The 19,939-nt window shown below is 33.4% G+C and overlaps 2 protein-coding genes across 2 annotated transcripts in view; both read right to left on the bottom strand.

Moving 5' to 3' along the window:
- LOC132730360 (uncharacterized) overlaps window positions 1-6,096 on the bottom strand; it is a 34,857-nt gene extending 28,761 nt beyond the window's left edge. The window contains exons 1-8 of the mRNA XM_060716270.1: window positions 6,043-6,096; window positions 5,909-5,992; window positions 5,564-5,647; window positions 5,219-5,302; window positions 4,874-4,957; window positions 4,529-4,612; window positions 3,839-3,922; window positions 3,250-3,375 (exon numbers count right to left, since the gene is read on the bottom strand). Of these exons, the coding sequence (XP_060572253.1) occupies window positions 3,250-3,375; window positions 3,839-3,922; window positions 4,529-4,612; window positions 4,874-4,957; window positions 5,219-5,302; window positions 5,564-5,647; window positions 5,909-5,992; window positions 6,043-6,096 (684 nt within the window). The remainder of the gene's footprint in view (window positions 1-3,249; window positions 3,376-3,838; window positions 3,923-4,528; window positions 4,613-4,873; window positions 4,958-5,218; window positions 5,303-5,563; window positions 5,648-5,908; window positions 5,993-6,042) is intronic.
- Window positions 6,008-18,533, bottom strand: LOC132730359 (trichohyalin-like). Its single transcript, XM_060716269.1, has 13 exons — window positions 18,354-18,533; window positions 16,191-16,335; window positions 15,796-15,944; window positions 14,467-14,616; window positions 13,700-13,840; window positions 12,965-13,078; window positions 8,325-8,408; window positions 7,980-8,063; window positions 7,635-7,718; window positions 7,290-7,373; window positions 6,945-7,028; window positions 6,599-6,682; window positions 6,008-6,337 (listed from the first exon to the last, which is right to left on the bottom strand). The coding sequence occupies exons 1-13, from the start codon at window positions 18,453-18,455 to the stop codon at window positions 6,242-6,244; spliced, it is 1,401 nt and encodes a 466-aa protein (XP_060572252.1). The 5' UTR covers window positions 18,456-18,533; the 3' UTR covers window positions 6,008-6,241.
- Window positions 18,534-19,939: the final 1,406 nt, after the last annotated feature.

Below are 19,939 nucleotides of genomic sequence, written 5' to 3'. Positions count from 1 at the left end.
AGTCAATAGCACAGGGTCATGTTTGGCTATATACAAGTAGCACTAAGACACATGTTACAGTAGTCTTCTGATAAAATTTCCTTCTCATTTATTATGTATCTTCAAATATTAGATGCTTATGATATAAACTTCAAGCCTGTTGAATCAGTACTTGTTTTATAAAAGCAACATTGTTAATGCCACACTGTTGATTTACTTGTGTTACATGACCTTGAGTGTCCCTCTAATGGCCTCTATAAAATATTTCCTGGCACAAACCGTAACTAAGTATAATCACCAATCTTCAAAAAGACTACCCCTTAGGACAACTGCCTCACATGAAATCTCAACAGAGGCCAAACAAACATCCATGGCAATGAAGGGATAAAGAAATAAATGCCCTTTTTCCAATCAATATAACAAGAAGCTATTTTCTATACATTACTACACAATCATAAGGTGTCAACATTTAATTTCAAACAAGAGGGCCATGATGGCACTGAGTTGCTCACCAGAAACAACTGCTTTTCAGTGTTGGAATGTCAATATATTCTAATATTAAATTTGAGCATAAAATATGTTTAAACAATAATTTGAAGAAATGCCATGACCTGGTGTATTTAAGCTTTAGCTTAAACAGGGCTAATCAAAATAATATGAGCAAACTTGATAAAAGACTACCTAAGAATGCTACAAAGTTTGGTGATCATCTTTCTATTATTTCAGTAGGAAATGATGTTTCGAAGGCTTTTTCTATTTTTAGCTTAAGTGGCCCGTAAAAGGGGCTAATCAAATAAATATAAGCAAACTTGATAAAAGAGTACCCAAGAATGCTACAGACAAAGTTTGGTGATCATCCATCTACTGGTTCTGAAGTAGAAGATGCTTAAAGGTTTTTCTATTTTTAGCTCTGCTGACCCCTAAAAGGGGCCAATTGAAATGACATGAGCAAATTCAAGTGTGACTGTTACAAGGATGCTACAGACCAAATTTGAAGTAAATCTGCCCAGTAGTTTCAGAGAAGAAGACGAATGTTGACGCATGACGATGGATGACGGACGCCGGAGCATCCCCCTTTGATACTAATAGCTCACCCTGAGCCTTCGGCTCTAGTGAGCTAAAAAAGCAAATCAGAGTTATGGGACTTGTGCCAATCATCTTAGATAATCACAGAGAACAAGTGTGTGAAGTTTCAATCCATTCCCTTCAGTAGTTATGGAGATACCAGCTTACATGCAAAAACTTAACCAAGATTTTCTAAGTCGAAAAAGGGGCATAATTATGTAAACAAGAGGGCCATGATGGCCCTAGATCGCTCACCTGACCCAACAAACTCATCCAAACAATTACCTAGACAAGCATTATGACCAAGTCTCATGACAGGTGAGTCAAAAATGTGACCACTACAGTGTTAACAAGGATTATCCATATTTGAGCAGTGTGACCTAGTTTTTTACCCAGGTGACCCATATTTAAACTTGACCTAGAAATCATCAAAACAAACTTTCAGACCAATTTCCAGGATACTTGGATCAAAACAGTAGCAACTAGAGTGTTAACAAGATTTTTCTATTTTTAGCTCTGGTGACCTAGTTTCACATGCGATTTCGAACTCATCCGAGCAATTACCTAGACAAGCATCCTGACCAAGTTTGATGATGATTGAGTCGAAAAATGTGACCACTAGAATGTTAACAAGGTTTTTCCATATTTGGGCGGTGTGACCTAGTTTTTCATCCAAGATGACCCATGTTCGTAATTGACTTAGAAATCATAAAAACAAGCTTTCCGACCAATTTACAGGATATTTGGATCAAAACAGTAGCCACTAGAGTGTTAACAAGATTTTTCTATTTTTAGCTCCTGTGACCTAGTTTTTCATCCGAGATGACCAATGTTCGAACTCATCCAAGCTATCAACTAGACAAACATCCTGACCAAGTTTGATGATGATTGAGGCAAAATTTGACCGCTAGAGTGTTAATAAGGTTTTTCTATTTTTAGCTCTTGTGACCTAGTTTTTCATCCGAGATGACCCATGTTCGAACTCATTCGAGCTATCAACTAGATAAGCATCCTGACCAAGTTTGATGATGATTGAGGCAAAAATGTGACCGCTAGAGTGTTAACAAAGTTTTTTCTATTTTTAGCTCCGGTCGTCTAGTTTTTCATCTGAGATGACCATGTTCGAACTCATCCGAGCTATCACCTAGACAAGCATCCTGACCAAGTTTGATGATGATTGAGGCAAAAATGTGACCTCTAGAGTGTTAACAAGGTTTTTCTATTTTTAGCTCCAGTGACCTACTTTTTCATCCGAGATGACCCATGTTCGAACTCATCCGAGCTATCACCTAGACAAACATCCTGACCAAGTTTGATGATGATTGAGGCAAAAATGTGACCTCTAGAGTGTTAACAAGGTTTTTCTATTTTTAGCTCCAGTGACCTACTTTTTCATCTGAGATGACCCATGTTCGCACTCATCCAAGCTATCACCTAGACAAGCTTCCTGACAAAGTTTGATGATGATTGATGCCAAAATGTGACCGCTAGAGTGTTAACAAGGTTTTTCTATTTTTAGCTCCGGTGACCTACTTTTTTATCTGAGATGACCCATGTTCGCACTCATCCAAGCTATCACCTAGATAAGCATCCTGACCAAGTTTGATAATGATTGAGGCAAAAATGCGACCGCTAGACGTTTCCATCCATTCCCTTCAGTAGTTATGGAGATACCAGCTTACACCCAAAAACTTAACCACAGGGACCCCGATGCCGACGCCGACAAATGGGTGAGTGCATTAGCTCGATTATTCTGTAAATAGTCGAGCTAATAAAACACTTTTTGGAATAACATATAATAACTTAACATACAATTTCATGCCTAAAGCAATTTGGCAATATGCCAACAATATAGTGATTTATTTTATAGATTATTCATGAAACTTTGATGCTGAAATAAAACAGATTCATTTTTTGCAGATAAAAAAATTCAATCTTCATTCAGACTAATATTTTGTTGATTGAACTTGCATAAAAGAAAAACAAATGTTACTAAATGATAAATATAAAACAGCTTACACCAAGGAAGTATACAGTATATATACCCTTAGTGATTACATCATGATATCATTTTAAACTACAGTTTTCAGATAAGTTCTTAGATTGCACAAATTCAAACTCAAACTCATGAAAAGAACATTTGTCAACTTTTAATAAGAAATGTCAATATTTGCTTAACAAACAACAATAGAAAAAAAAACTTACATAAATGATTTGTTTTTGTTGCTGCACCTCTTCCTGGTATACATGTACCTGGTTTGCTATGGACTCTTTCATCTCAGCTGTTAATTTGGCTTTCTCTGTCTTCGTCATTAACTCATTCTTTAATTTCTGCAAATATAACCAACATTTGATCTTTTCTCTTCTGGTTGGGGTTTCAATTATACCAAAACAGTAAAGATATAGCCTAACTTGTGAAGACAGTACCCTAGACATTACTAAACTATACCATGTAAAATATCTAAAATTAAAATGTCCATCTTTCAATTTGGACAAAACCATCCCTTTAACGGTAAGTCTCAAAGCATGGAATGACTGAATAAGGAACGATGCAGATTATGATCAGATGGCACAAATATGCTAGCTCATATATGTATGCAATGGTCACAACTGTAGAATCAAGCATGCTAATTGTTAAGCAAGGCTCACATGAAAAACTCCCTTTCTCATGACATAATACATGTACTCAATAAATAATGTCAGTGTTTTATTTCATGTTTAATGCTCAAAATACAAAACAATTCAAACAATAGTGATTTTTCAACATAACTTGAATGCCATTTTAATTTACTACCTCTATAATTTCCTTCAAGTCCTCCTCCTTTCTCTCAAAGTTTGCTTTCTCTCTTTCTTGTTGTTCAATCTTGTCACCCAATTCCTAGCGTAAACATAACAAATACAACTTTACATATACTTTAAGAACATCACATATTCAGAGTTTGCTTGGTTTTCTATGGTGTGTGGAACACAGGTGTTTTGCATATTATACAATCCAGTTTTGATTCTAGTTCATATAAGCCTAGATGACGTTTCGTTAAATAATGTCAGTGTTTTATTTCATGTTTAATGCTCAAAATACAAAACAATTCAAACAATAGTGATTTTTCAACATAACTTGAATGCCATTTTAATTTACTACCTCTATAATTTCCTTCAAGTCCTCCTCCTTTCTCTCAAAGTTTGCTTTCTCTCTTTCTTGTTGTTCAATCTTGTCCTCCAATTCCTAGCGTAAACATAACAAATACAACTTTACATATACTTTAAGAACATCACATATTCAGAGTTTGCTTGGTTTTCTATGGTGTGTGGAACACAGGTGTTTTGCATATTATACAATCCAGTTTTGATTCTAGTTCATATAAGCCTAGATGACGTTTCGTTAAATAATGTCAGTGTTTTATTTCATGTTTAATGCTCAAAATACAAAACAATTCAAACAATAGTGATTTTTCAACATAACTTGAATGCCATTTTAATTTACTACCTCTATAATTTCCTTCAAGTCCTCCTCCTTTCTCTCAAAGTTTGCTTTCTCTCTTTCTTGTTGTTCAATCTTGTCACCCAATTCCTAGCGTAAACATAACAAATACAACTTTACATATACTTTAAGAACATCACATATTCAGAGTTTGCTTGGTTTTCTATGGTGTGTGGAACACAGGTGTTTTGCATATTATACAATCCAGTTTTGATTCTAGTTCATATAAGCCTAGATGACGTTTCGTTAAATAATGTCAGTGTTTTATTTCATGTTTAATGCTCAAAATACAAAACAATTCAAACAATAGTGATTTTTCAACATAACTTGAATGCCATTTTAATTTACTACCTCTATAATTTCCTTCAAGTCCTCCTCCTTTCTCTCAAAGTTTGCTTTCTCTCTTTCTTGTTGTTCAATCTTGTCACCCAATTCCTAGCGTAAACATAACAAATACAACTTTACATATACTTTAAGAACATCACATATTCAGAGTTTGCTTGGTTTTCTATGGTGTGTGGAACACAGGTGTTTTGCATATTATACAATCCAGTTTTGATTCTAGTTCATATAAGCCTAGATGACGTTTCGTTAAATAATGTCAGTGTTTTATTTCATGTTTAATGCTCAAAATACAAAACAATTCAAACAATAGTGATTTTTCAACATAACTTGAATGCCATTTTAATTTACTACCTCTATAATTTCCTTCAAGTCCTCCTCCTTTCTCTCAAAGTTTGCTTTCTCTCTTTCTTGTTGTTCAATCTTGTCACCCAATTCCTAGCGTAAACATAACAAATACAACTTTACATATACTTTAAGAACATCACATATTCAGAGTTTGCTTGGTTTTCTATGGTGTGTGGAACACAGGTGTTTTGCATATTATACAATCCAGTTTTGATTCTAGTTCATATAAGCCTAGATGACGTTTCGTTAAATAATGTCAGTGTTTTATTTCATGTTTAATGCTCAAAATACAAAACAATTCAAACAATAGTGATTTTTCAACATAACTTGAATGCCATTTTAATTTACTACCTCTATAATTTCCTTCAAGTCCTCCTCCTTTCTCTCAAAGTTTGCTTTCTCTCTTTCTTGTTGTTCAATCTTGTCACCCAATTCCTAGCGTAAACATAACAAATACAACTTTACATATACTTTAAGAACATCACATATTCAGAGTTTGCTTGGTTTTCTATGGTGTGTGGAACACAGGTGTTTTGCATATTATACAATCCAGTTTTGATTCTAGTTCATATAAGCCTAGATGACGTTTCGTTAAATAATGTCAGTGTTTTATTTCATGTTTAATGCTCAAAATACAAAACAATTCAAACAATAGTGATTTTTCAACATAACTTGAATGCCATTTTAATTTACTACCTCTATAATTTCCTTCAAGTCCTCCTCCTTTCTCTCAAAGTTTGCTGTCTCTCTTTCTTGTTGTTCAATCTTGTCACCCAATTCCTAGCGTAAACATAACAAATACAACTTTACATATACTTTAAGAACATCACATATTCAGAGTTTGCTTGGTTTTCTATGGTGTGTGGAACACAGGTGTTTTGCATATTATACAATCCAGTTTTGATTCTAGTTCATATAAGCCTAGATGACGTTTCGTTAAATAATGTCAGTGTTTTATTTCATGTTTAATGCTCAAAATACAAAACAATTCAAACAATAGTGATTTTTCAACATAACTTGAATGCCATTTTAATTTACTACCTCTATAATTTCCTTCAAGTCCTCCTCCTTTCTCTCAAAGTTTGCTTTCTCTCTTTCTTGTTGTTCAATCTTGTCACCCAATTCCTAGCGTAAACATAACAAATACAACTTTACATATACTTTAAGAACATCACATATTCAGAGTTTGCTTGGTTTTCTATGGTGTGTGGAACACAGGTGTTTTGCATATTATACAATCCAGTTTTGATTCTAGTTCATATAAGCCTAGATGACGTTTCGTTAAATAATGTCAGTGTTTTATTTCATGTTTAATGCTCAAAATACAAAACAATTCAAACAATAGTGATTTTTCAACATAACTTGAATGCCATTTTAATTTACTACCTCTATAAATTCCTTCAAGTCCTCCTCCTTTCTCTCAAAGTTTGCTTTCTCTCTTTCTTGTTGTTCAATCTTGTCACCCAATTCCTAGCGTAAACATAACAAATACAACTTTACATATACTTTAAGAACATCACATATTCAGAGTTTGCTTTGGTTTTCTATGGTGTGTGGAACACAGGTGTTTTGCATATTATACAATCCAGTTTTGATTCTAGTTCATATAAGCCTAGATGACGTTTCGTTAAATAATGTCAGTGTTTTATTTCATGTTTAATGCTCAAAATACAAAACAATTCAAACAATAGTGATTTTTCAACATAACTTGAATGCCATTTTAATTTACTACCTCTATAATTTCCTTCAAGTCCTCCTCCTTTCTCTCAAAGTTTGCTTTCTCTCTTTCTTGTTGTTCAATCTTGTCACCCAATTCCTAGCGTAAACATAACAAATACAACTTTACATATACTTTAAGAACATCACATATTCAGAGTTTGCTTGGTTTTCTATGGTGTGTGGAACACAGGTGTTTTGCATATTATACAATCCAGTTTTGATTCTAGTTCATATAAGCCTAGATGACGTTTCGTTAAATAATGTCAGTGTTTTATTTCATGTTTAATGCTCAAAATACAAAACAATTCAAACAATAGTGATTTTTCAACATAACTTGAATGCCATTTTAATTTACTACCTCTATAATTTCCTTCAAGTCCTCCTCCTTTCTCTCAAAGTTTGCTTTCTCTCTTTCTTGTTGTTCAATCTTGTCACCCAATTCCTAGCGTAAACATAACAAATACAACTTTACATATACTTTAAGAACATCACATATTCAGAGTTTGCTTGGTTTTCTATGGTGTGTGGAACACAGGTGTTTTGCATATTATACAATCCAGTTTTGATTCTAGTTCATATAAGCCTAGATGACGTTTCGTTAAATAATGTCAGTGTTTTATTTCATGTTTAATGCTCAAAATACAAAACAATTCAAACAATAGTGATTTTTCAACATAACTTGAATGCCATTTTAATTTACTACCTCTATAAATTCCTTCAAGTCCTCCTCCTTTCTCTCAAAGTTTGCTTTCTCTCTTTCTTGTTGTTCAATCTTGTCACCCAATTCCTAGCGTAAACATAACAAATACAACTTTACATATACTTTAAGAACATCACATATTCAGAGTTTGCTTGGTTTTCTATGGTGTGTGGAACACAGGTGTTTTGCATATTATACAATCCAGTTTTGATTCTAGTTCATATAAGCCTAGATGACGTTTCGTTAAATAATGTCAGTGTTTTATTTCATGTTTAATGCTCAAAATACAAAACAATTCAAACAATAGTGATTTTTCAACATAACTTGAATGCCATTTTAATTTACTACCTCTATAATTTCCTTCAAGTCCTCCTCCTTTCTCTCAAAGTTTGCTTTCTCTCTTTCTTGTTGTTCAATCTTGTCCTCCAATTCCTAGCGTAAACATAACAAATACAACTTTACATATACTTTAAGAACATCACATATTCAGAGTTTGCTTGGTTTTCTATGGTGTGTGGAACACAGGTGTTTTGCATATTATACAATCCAGTTTTGATTCTAGTTCATATAAGCCTAGATGACGTTTCGTTAAATAATGTCAGTGTTTTATTTCATGTTTAATGCTCAAAATACAAAACAATTCAAACAATAGTGATTTTTCAACATAACTTGAATGCCATTTTAATTTACTACCTCTATAATTTCCTTCAAGTCCTCCTCCTTTCTCTCAAAGTTTGCTTTCTCTCTTTCTTGTTGTTCAATCTTGTCACCCAATTCCTAGCGTAAACATAACAAATACAACTTTACATATACTTTAAGAACATCACATATTCAGAGTTTGCTTGGTTTTCTATGGTGTGTGGAACACAGGTGTTTTGCATATTATACAATCCAGTTTTGATTCTAGTTCATATAAGCCTAGATGACGTTTCGTTTCATCCTTAGTTTTGATAGAAATGTACCATTTAACCGTAATAACTCTGATGACACATCTACCTGCTTTTCTGTTTCCTTTATTTGCAATATGATTTTAGGTAAAGGATTGAAATTTTGCCCAAAACCCAAATCACATGATAAAATTAAACTTGCTGAAGAAACTTATAATTTTGCAAGACGGCGTAGACTAAAAGAATACTTTTATGAAAATAATGATAAAAGTGAACATAAGGAATTCAAACAAATGCCATTCTTTAATAAACGTAAGTCTACATTTATCCCCCCTAACGGCCGTGATACTTATTTAGACTTTTATATAGAAGCTATTACACAAGAAATTCTTAAAAGTAATGACAAGAAACTATACCGCACAAATATTTCTAAAGAAAAATTGAACTCACTACGTTCACTTTGCAAAGATGAATCTATCATTATTAAAAAAGCAGATAAATCAAATATGATAGTTATAATGAACAAAATTGACTATATTCATGAAGTGGAACGCCAATTGAATAATAACAAGATATGTTTGTAAAACATGTATGCCCCCTATCTGCAGCCAATTAGTCATGTGATAAGGTTATTATGCATGACTTCTGACCCAGTGATCAAACAATTAATAAGGGTTATCAAGTATCTACTGGTCATGACCTTAACCTTTGACCCCTTGACCCAAAACTCAATAGGGGTCATCTGCTGGTCACGACCAATCATCATACAAAGTTTGAAGTTCCTAGGCCTAAGCGTTTTTAGTTAATTAATCGGAAACCGTTTTTACCTACAAGGTCAATGTGACCTTGACCTTTGACCCCTTGACCCAAAATCAATAGGTCATCTGCTGGTCATGACCAATCACAATACCAAGTTTGAAGTTCCTAGGCCTAAGGGTTCTTTAGTTATTGATTGGAAACCGTTTTAACATACAAGGTCAATGTGACCTTGACCTTTGACCCCAAAATCAATAGGGGTCATCTGCTGGTCATGACCAATCACCATGCCAAGTTTGAAGTTCATAGGCCGAAGCGTTCTTTAGTTATTGATCAGAAACCGTTTTTACTTACAATGTCAATGTGACCTTGACTTTTGACCCCTTGATCCCAAAATCAATAGGGGTAATCTGCTGGTCATGACAAATCACCATACCAAGTTTGAAGTTCCTAGGCCTAAGCGTTCTTAAGTTTTTGATCTGAAACCGTTTTTACTTACAAGGTCAATGTGACCTTGACCTTTGACCCCTTGACCCAAAACTCAATAGGGGTCATCTGCTGGTCATGACCAATCATCATACAAAGTTTGAAGTTCCTAGGCCTAAGCGTTTTTAGTAAATTGATGGGAAACCATTTTTACCTACAAGGTCAATGTGACCTTGACCTTTGACCCCTTGACCCCAAAATCAATAGGTCATCTGCTGGTCATGACCAATCACCATACCAAGTTTGAAGTTCCTAAGCCTAAGGGTTCTTAAGTTATTGATTGTAAAGCATTTTTACCTACAAGGTCAATGTGACCTTGCCCATTGACCCCTTAACCCCAATATCAATAGGGGTCATCTGCTGGTCATGACCAATCACCATACCAAGTTTGAAGTCCCTTGGCCCAAGGGTTCTTTAGTTATTGATCGGAAACCGTTTTAACCTAAGAGGTCAATGTGACCTTGACCTTTGACCCCTTGACCCCAAAATCAATAGGGGTCATCTACTGATCATGACCAATCACCATATCAAGTTTGAAGTTCCTAGGCCTAAGGGTTCTTTCGTTATTGATCGGAAACCGTTTTTACCTACAAGGTCAATGTGACCTTGACCTTTGACCCCTTAACCCCAAAATCAATAGGGGTCATCTGCTGGTCATAACCAATCACCATACCAAGTTTGAAGTTCCTAGGCCTAAGGGTTCTTTTGTTATTGGTCAGAAACCGTTTTTACCCAAGAGGTCAATGTGACCTTGACCTTTGACCCCTTGACCCTAAAATCAATAGGGGTCATCTACTGATCATGACCAATCACCATACCAAGTTTGAAGTTCCTAGGCCTTAAAGTTCTTTAGTTATTGATCAGAAACCGTTTTTGCTTACAAGGTCAATGTGACCTTGACCTTTGACCCCTTGACCCCAAAATCAATAGGGGTCATCTACTGATCATGACCAATCACCATACCAAGTTTGAAGTTCCTAGGCCTTAAGGTTCTTTAGTTATTGATCGGAAACCGTTTTTGCTTACAAGGTCAATGTGACCTTGACCTTTGACCCCTTGACCCCAAAATCAATAGGGGTCATCTACTGATCATGACCAATCACCATACCAAGTTTGAAGTTCCTAGGCCTTAAGGTTCTTTAGTTATTGATCGGAAACCGTTTTTGCTTACAAGGTCAATGTGACCTTGACCTTTGACCCCTTGACCCCAAAATCAATAGGGGTCATCTACTGGTCATGACCAATCACCATACCAAGTTTGAAGTTCCTAGGCCTAAGGGTTCTTTAGTTATCACTCGGAAACCATTTGGTCTACGGACCGACGGACCGACAAGTGCAAAGCAATATACCCCCTTTTCTTCGAAATGGGGGCATAATAAATATTACTCAAAATTAGACAATAACCTGTCTCAGGAAATAAAACTTAATATTCAAAACTGTATAAACGAGATATCGGAAATAAACAGTAACATAACTAGCGAATTTGACATTTTTCCAGACATCATAAGAACGCCCCAATTTTATATCTTGCCCAAAATTCATAAAGATTATAATGAAAGTCTACCCATAGGATATCCAGGCAGACCAATTGTTTCTGCATGCAATAGTTTTACAGAAAATATTTCAAAATACCTTGACTTTATATTACAACCATATATGAAATCATTACCGTCGTATGTGAAAGATACCTCTGATTTTTTGCGTAAATTAAAATCTTTACCTAAACTTTCAAAAGATTCAGTACTTGTTACTTTGGATGTAACTTCACTGTATACAAATATCCCACATTAAGATGGGATAGCTGCTTGTAAATACTTTCTTGATAATGAAAAATGTGGTAGTAAATTATCAACGGAGGAAATATGCACTCTTCTTAAATTGACACTTAAAAGTAATCATTTTCAATTTATTAATGAAAATTATTTACAAATTTTAGGTACCGCTATGGGTAGTTCTATGGCCCCTACATACGCATCGCTATTCATGGGTAAATTAGAATCTGATTTTTTAAACAGTTATGACCTTAAACCTACGACTTGGCTCCGCTTTCTAGATGATATATTTATGATATGGGATCATTCTATAAGTGCCTTACATGATTTCATAAACAAATTAAATACATGTCACCCGACAATTAAATTTACATATAATATATCGAAAGAAAATGTGTCATTTCTTGATGTTAAGATTCTTAAAAATGAAAATTGTACTTTATCAACGGAAATTCATATAAAACCTACAGATGTCCATCAATATCTGGAGTATAACTCATGCCACCCTAATAAATGTAAAGAGGGTATACCATATAGCCAAGCTAAACGTTACAGACGTATCATTTCAGACAATGATAAATTTCATGAATGTCTAATAAATTTAGAATCTTTTTTCAAGATCAGAAATTATCCTGATAGCAAGCTGAAATCTGCTTTTGCAAAAGTAAAATATTCAACCCAAGAAGAAGCTCTGGAAAATAACCAAAATATAACAGAGCAGCAAAAATCATACCATTTGTTATCCCATATAATCTGTCTCTTCCCCATCTTGGTCTTATAATAAATAAATACTGGGATCTTTTAATGTTGTCAGAAAATGACAATGTTAAAAATTTACATAATCATAAACCAATCTTAGCATACAGCCGTCCCAAAAATCTTCAAGATTCACTCACCCATTCAACTCTAAATAAACGGATTATGAACGGTAAAACTAATAAGTGTAATAGAAAAAGATGTACTCACTGTAAAAATAATGAAGAAAATAGTAAATTCACAAGTACAAATACTGGAGAAACATTCGAAATGCATTTTGATGGAAATTGTACTTCTAGTGACGTGATTTATTTAATTACTTGTAAAAAATGTAAAATACAGTATGTCGGCCAAACCCATCAACAGGTATCAAAAAGAATGAACAGCCATAAATTTGATATAAGAAGTAATAATCATCCCAATTTTTCTTCTAATGTTGCAATTCATTTCAATTCCGAAGATCACTCACTTGATGACTTTTCCTTTATGCCGATTGATAAACTTCATGATAATATGTTGAGACTTTTGAAAGAGACATACTGGATACATAAGTTAGGAACAATCCATCATAAGCAATAATGCATTTTATATTGACATAACTAGACATTATACATGTACTTTCACAGGAAATAATAATTTATTGTTTTTGTAAAAAATAACTTTAGCAATACTATACCAGAATTCTTTTTTTAAGATCAGATATTTCAGCATTTTTGTCTTCAACCTGGACCTCCCTTGTTTCTAGCAATACTAAATTTCGTTTCTGATCATCCCTGGACTTTATTCTCTCCTATAGAAATGTGAAAATAAACAAAGTCTGAAAATATTTCAAGTACATGTATACAAAATCTTTGAATAAACATTAGTGGTTTGACTAATTTCAATCATTTTCAGTAAGATTTTATAAAGATAGATCATTTTTAGTAAGTATTTATATAACATAAAACATTAGAAATATAAAGGAATTCTTTATTTCACATATGGCGAAAAAATTCAGTAATAATCCAAGCTACTATCAGAAAAAATATTAACCCTTATCATGCTAAAAATATCTAATATGGATTTCTTTTTTTCATGGATCATCATTTTAGGGGAATCAGTTGCAGCCAACAAGCTAAAGGGTTTACCAAGTGTTGTATTCTAATACTGATAATATTTGCATTATTCATTTGTCAAGCTTATGAAAATGAATGTTCATACACAGAGCTCTCTGTTTTGGGGGAACAGTACCTGAAGGACCAGGGGAGAATTAAATATTTTTTTATGGGCGAATGGGGCTTAATTTCATCTCCAAAATTTTGTGAAAAGTGGGCCTGCTTAATATATTTTGTTGATGACAAATCAGAAGATGTCTCAGTGGAAAATGTTATTTCAGCTGTATATGACAAGGTATAGTAACATGGGTATAAACCTCATCTAAAATAAGCTGTAGATTAGCAGCTTGTTTCTGACTGGTCTCTAATTGTTCCCTGTATGATGTAATCTGTTTATCTCGTCCTGCTAACTTCCTTATAGATACCATCTTCTCTTCTTCCAACTGTACTATCACACCCTATACCCAAAATAGTCTACAGTTATATACCATATGACAAACATGTTGATCAATTATATTTGAAATCTATTTGGTGGTCATTTGCATTTTCAAATGACCCTATTAGATATAAAGTTTATAATATTTTCTCAACTTAATTGAATAGATATTAAATACTTTGAGAGAATGTGTTGGTGAACACACATAACCATACAGCAAGAGATGAGAAAAAGGGTACTTTCAAGTGCATGAAAGGATGACAACTTGTGAAAATGGTTATCACAAGACATTAGATTAATTTACTATGTTTCTCTTTTCAAAGGAATAAACAAAAATACCATCAACACTCGTATAATAACAATCTGGTTTTGATGACTGCAGTAATTGCACTATGTCACAAAGTAAATAAATACTTGTACATGTAAATATATCTTTATGCCAATACCAATCCTCTCTAGGCAGAAAAGTCTAACCTAATTTTTAATGTCAGGGGCCGTATTCATAAAGATCGTAGTTTTTCTAAAGGTTATTAAGGTATTTTTTCTACCACCACTGGCACTTCATCTGACGTTTTCAGAAATTTGATATGATTTAGGAAAATTTGAAAGAAATGGCTCAACAAGGTTATTGGTCTTGAAGTACAATACCTGTAACTCTTCTAACTGTTGCTGATGTAAATTTTCCACTATCAGTTCTGCTTCTGTCTGCTTGTCATTGATCTCTCCCGATAAATGTTCTGTTTTTGATTCAGTGGCAGCACGCTCCTCAACTAGCACTTCTACCTGCTTGCTCAAACGCTGTATAGGATAAAAAATGATTTTTTACAAGCTAAATATAAAATATTGATTCCACTCAACAGCAATCTTTAAACTAGAAATGTGTCCATAGGACACAGGTGCCTCCACCGCGCCACTTTCCTGTCACTCTTTTTACTACAGTAAGTCAAGGGAAATAACTCTACAAATACTTGATAAATCCACAAGCGAAACCCCAGGTGCAAATCTAAATATGCTGAGCAACCTGCCCATAAGGTTTAATGAATATGTCAAATCCTTTTTGAGTAACTTGCGACACACAAGTTGAAAATTGCAAAAAATTTCTAAGTGAAGGGCAATAAACTCTAAAAATACTAAATAAATCCAGACGAAAATACCTGGTGCACAACTGCACATGCTGATCAATATTCCTGTAAAGTTACATGACTCTAGGTCAATTACTTTTTGAGTTACATGCGATACATGTTGAAAATTGCAAAATTTTACTAAGTGAAGGGCTATAACTCTGAAAATACTAAAAATATCCAGACAAAAATACCCAGGTGCATAACTACACATGCTGATCAACATTCCTGAAAAGTTTCATGACTCTAGGTCAAATACTTTTTGAGTTACATGTGACACCAGTTGAAAATTACAAAATTTTACTAAGTCAAGGGCAATAACTCTGAAAATACTAATAATATCCAGACGAAAATATCCAGGTGCACAACTACACATGCTGATTAGCTAAATGGTGATTTTAAATTTAAAAGCCTGAGCCATTGATAATGAACATTTATTTGTTGTGTATTGGTACTACAATACATTTTATGCCATTTGACACCAATTCCAATAATGTTTTCCCAACCAAATAATGAGAATCTACCATTTAATTTTTTTTTCTTTAAGATTTTCATCATAGAGAAATTTGACTATTTTGAACATATTTTCTGTGGAGGACATAAAAAGAACTCAAGGCCTATGAAATACAATTCTCTCGAAAGTGGAGATCCCTTGTCAGCCATGAAAACAAAAGTTTTTGTTTTGTTATTTATCTTGATACCACTCGCATCACTTTTTCAAATTGCATATTACTTGGGTTATATAAATTGTAGTTTTCTACATATTGCTAACATTAATTTTGACATACAATTTTCTAGATCTCACTTAAATTAGTTTGCTGATACTACTGATAAAGTAATTTCATATTTTACTCACTTTTAACTCTCGCTGGTATGTCTGACTCTCAAGCTCAAGTTTTTCTATCATTTCTTTTTTATGTTCTAGTGACAGATTCTGCTGATCTACGATAAACCTCAGACTACTATCAGAAGCTTCTAGCCTATTACATTTCTCTTCTAGCCTATCTGAAATTTGTTATATTAAGTCAAATAAAACTTCTGCAAATCTAAACCTTGTTAAATCTAAAATTTCAATATGTATCAATTTTTCTTTTAATATTTTAGAATTCATATGAATAAGTACCTGTTAAATGTATCAAAATATTGGTTCTATATGCTTACTAGAAAACTGTTCAATATTAAAATTTAATTACACAAGTTTATATTCTTCTTCTCACTAAATCAAATCTTAAGAAGTTTTCAATTTAATACCATTTCTAATATTATCCAAGTCTATTTTATCATGGAGAGCTTGTATCCATATTTGTTGGTAATCCAGTCTATGATCTGTGTCAATAAAAAGCTTGTTCATCAAACTTTTAGCTGCTGATGATATATCTAGTGATTGAGGATATGCCTAAAAAATAATAAAAGAATATAACAGTATCACTTTAAGTTGTTTTATCAAGTGCATGTTTAAACAAACTGACTTATACATTTTCCAACAGGATAGTTACTCTAAAACTGCAACTTATAACAAAATTTTTTCTTATTAAATTTTCTTTTGCAGGATATATAGTGTCAGGCATATATATATATATACTAGAAAAAAAATCATCATATGAGTGCAAAACATTGAAAAAATTTCTAATAATGCCCAGTTTCAATCATACTGATAAATAAACAAGAGGGCCATGATGGCCCTAGATCGCTCACTTGACTTATCAAACTCATCCAAACAATTACCTAGACAAGCATTCTGACCAAGTCTCATGACAGGGGAGTCAAAAATGTGACCACTACAGTGTTAACAAGGATTATCAATATTTGAGCAGTGCGACATTGTTTTTTACCCAGGTGACACATATTCAAACTTGACCTAGAAATCATCAAAACTAACTTTCAGACCAATTTCCAGGATACTTGGATCAAAACAGTAGCAACTAGAGTGTTAAGATTTTTCTAATATTAGCTCTGGTGACCTAGTTTTTACATGCGAATTTGAACTCATCCAAGCAATTACCTAGACAAGCATCCTGACCAAGTTTGATGATAATTGAGTTGAAAATGTGACCACTAAAATGTTAACAAGGTTTTTCTATTTTTAGCTCCAGTGACCTAGTTTTTCATAAGAAATGACCCATGTTCGAACTCGTCCGAGCTATCACCTAGACAAGCATCTTGACCAAGTTTGACGATGATTGATGCAAAAATGTGACCGCTAGAGTGTTAACAAGGTTTTTCTATTTTTAGCTCCGGTGACCTACTTTTCATCTGAGATGACCCATGTTCAAACTCATCTGAGCTTTCAACTAGATAAGCATCCTGACCAAGTTTGATGATGATTGATGCAAAAATGTGACCGCTAGAGTGTTAACAAGGTTTTTCTATTTAGAGTCTGGTGACCTATTTTTTCATCCGAGATGACCCATATTCCAACTCATCTGAGTTATTATCTAAACAAGCATCCTGACCAAGTTTGATGATGATTGGGTCAAAAATGTGACCACTAGAGTGTTCACAAGGTTTTCTATTTTTAGCTCCTGTGACCTAGTTTTTCATAAGAAATGACCCATGTTCGAACTCATTTAAGCAATTGACTAGACAAGCATTCTGACCAAGTTTGATGATGATTGGTTCAAAAATGTGACCACTAGAGTGTTCACAAGGTTTTTCTATTTATAGCTCCTGTGACCTACTTTTTCATCTGAGATGACCCATGTTTGAACTCATCTGAGCTATTACCTAGACAAGCATTCTGACCAAGTTTGATGATGATTGGGTCAAAAATGTGACCACTAGAGTGTTCACAAGGTTTTTCTATTTTTAGCTCTTGTGACCTAGTTTTCCATCCGAAATGACCCCGTTTCGAACACATCCGAGCAATTGACTAAACAAGCATCCTGACAAAGTTTGATGATGATTGAGTCATAAGTGTGACCACTAGTGTGTTCACAAGCAATTGTGGACGTACGACGGACGACAGACGACGGACATTCACCGATCCTTAAAACTCAACCTGAGCAAGCTCAGGTGAGCTAAAGATCATCAAACCATGACCAAATTCCAACTTGACCTGCCCATTCCTTTGACATATCCATATGTCAAATTTGAGTTGAATATGTAACACTGTTGGGTACATAATAAATATGGTAGAATATATAAGAGAAAATATATATGGCATGTGTTTGCTGTTCAGATCAGAATATCTGTCCCTCTGTTACTTGCCCATTGATGATAACTCAGCAAGCGTCAATACCGCCCAGTAGGCAGGTACCCTCAGGTTGGCTATTTCTATCTGAACCACAATATATGACAAATTTTATAAATATGCCCCAGTAACAGATTTTCTTTGCAGTTTTTATGTATATTTAGGCAACATTTAACAATAGACCACTAAAATTTCCTTTCCATTGTTTAAATCTTCGTACTTACATTTGGCTGTTCTCCAGGACGACCACATTTTGGTACATACCCTAAAACAATAAAATCAAAGGCATAAACATATGCTTCATAAAGTGAATCATTCATAAACATTTTAATAAAATAATAGTACAAATAATTATCTTCTATAAGAAAATATAGTCAGCAAGTACTTTGGCTACATTACATATTTTGAACAGCACAAATTTAAATTTTAAAGGTGATTTATAAGCTTTACAAATTTAAATTATGAATATGACCCTTGGATCATATAATTTTTTAAGTATTTATGATACAGTCTATATTTTGTAGGAATGAAACTGAACAGCATCAATTATATAACAAAGAACATTAATTTTACTATTACTAAAACAAAAACTCAAAGTAAAATGTTATTTCTTAATATTCAAGTATCATACAGATAAAATGTTTATCAAAGTTCGCTATTTAATTACAGTTTCTATATATATAAAAAACAACTTTTGGCAAACAAATTTTAGTACCATATGAAAATGAATAAAATATTCAATCCATCATTAAACTGTTATCTATTAAACTCTGAAAAACTGTTTAAAAAATCTACTAAACAGGCAAATGGGAGAGAGAGAGAGAAAAAAAAGAGAGAATTAATTGGCACCTACAAATATTAAATTCCAAGGCAGTTTTTATGTATCAATGTTTTTTTTATTCAAACAATTAACAGAGCAATAAAATAGGTCCTGTAAAACCGCAATCTGTCATACATGTATTTCTATCACAAGCAAAAGATTGGAAGAGCAAGTTATAATTACAAAACAGCGAGTTGCAAAATATGAAATAGTGAGTCGACTAAATAATCTTGCTCTTATAATTGAAAGAAATTCCTATAACGCTTTATTTCTTTATTTCAGATAGACACCTATAAAGTAATTCATTTTAGATTCCTAATAAAAACTTATTTTATCACCCATAGTCATTTCCCTACAAACTTTTTCTGGGCTATACAAATTAAGTAAACTAGCCAACCTTGTTATTTGCAATTGAATTTGCAATTAAAAATAAAGTTGAGTATGTAACAAAATTTATGACAAATCAAAAATAATATATCGATATATCTTTGCTCGCCCATGATATTCTGGTCTCTTGAGCATAAACAAACCCAAACACACACATAAAAGTTATATCTTCAAATGAAAATGTTAGGCAAAATTATATACTGTAAAACACTTATTTTTCGCGAGAACCTTATTTCGCGAATTTGAGACAAAATGTCCAAAATAATTATTTTGCGTCAACATGAATTCGCGCCTTCCCGAAAAATGTGAAACCGGAAACCGATAACATTCAGATATTTTCTGTCCTGTCCATTCATTTACTTTGCATCGTTTATTGTGTGATGAATGCATTTATATCTGTATCGATTTTTTTCTGATATCTTGCATAACTTCTTGTTAAGTGAAACAAGTCTCATACATGCCATATCCCCCGCCGGGGGACAAAAACCCCCGATTTTCGACCATGTCTCCCGATCTCCCGCCGTGGGATCGAAATCCCCCGATTTTCAAAAATTCAACCAACAAAAAAATTAAAGCATCAATTTTACCAATAAACATAATAAT

Source organism: Ruditapes philippinarum, unplaced genomic scaffold (assembly GCF_026571515.1).
Source record: "Ruditapes philippinarum isolate M1 unplaced genomic scaffold, ASM2657151v2 ctg2118_1_1_1_1, whole genome shotgun sequence".
NCBI classification, from domain to species: Eukaryota; Metazoa; Mollusca; class Bivalvia; order Venerida; family Veneridae; genus Ruditapes; species Ruditapes philippinarum.
Note: the sequence above shows the minus strand (reverse complement) of the source record. Positions and strands in the feature narration are given on the sequence as shown.

Excerpts from the sequence above, each read along its gene's own strand:
- LOC132730359 (XM_060716269.1), bottom strand. The coding sequence starts at position 18,455 with ATGTTTATGAATGATTCACTTTATGAAGCATATGTTTATGCCTTTGAT. Across the intron at positions 7,374-7,634 it reads ACTTGAAGGAATTTATAGAG|GAATTGGGTGACAAGATTGA; the intron begins GTAGTAAATTAA and ends TGTTTACGCTAG. Across the intron at positions 7,029-7,289 it reads ACTTGAAGGAAATTATAGAG|GAATTGGGTGACAAGATTGA; the intron begins GTAGTAAATTAA and ends TGTTTACGCTAG.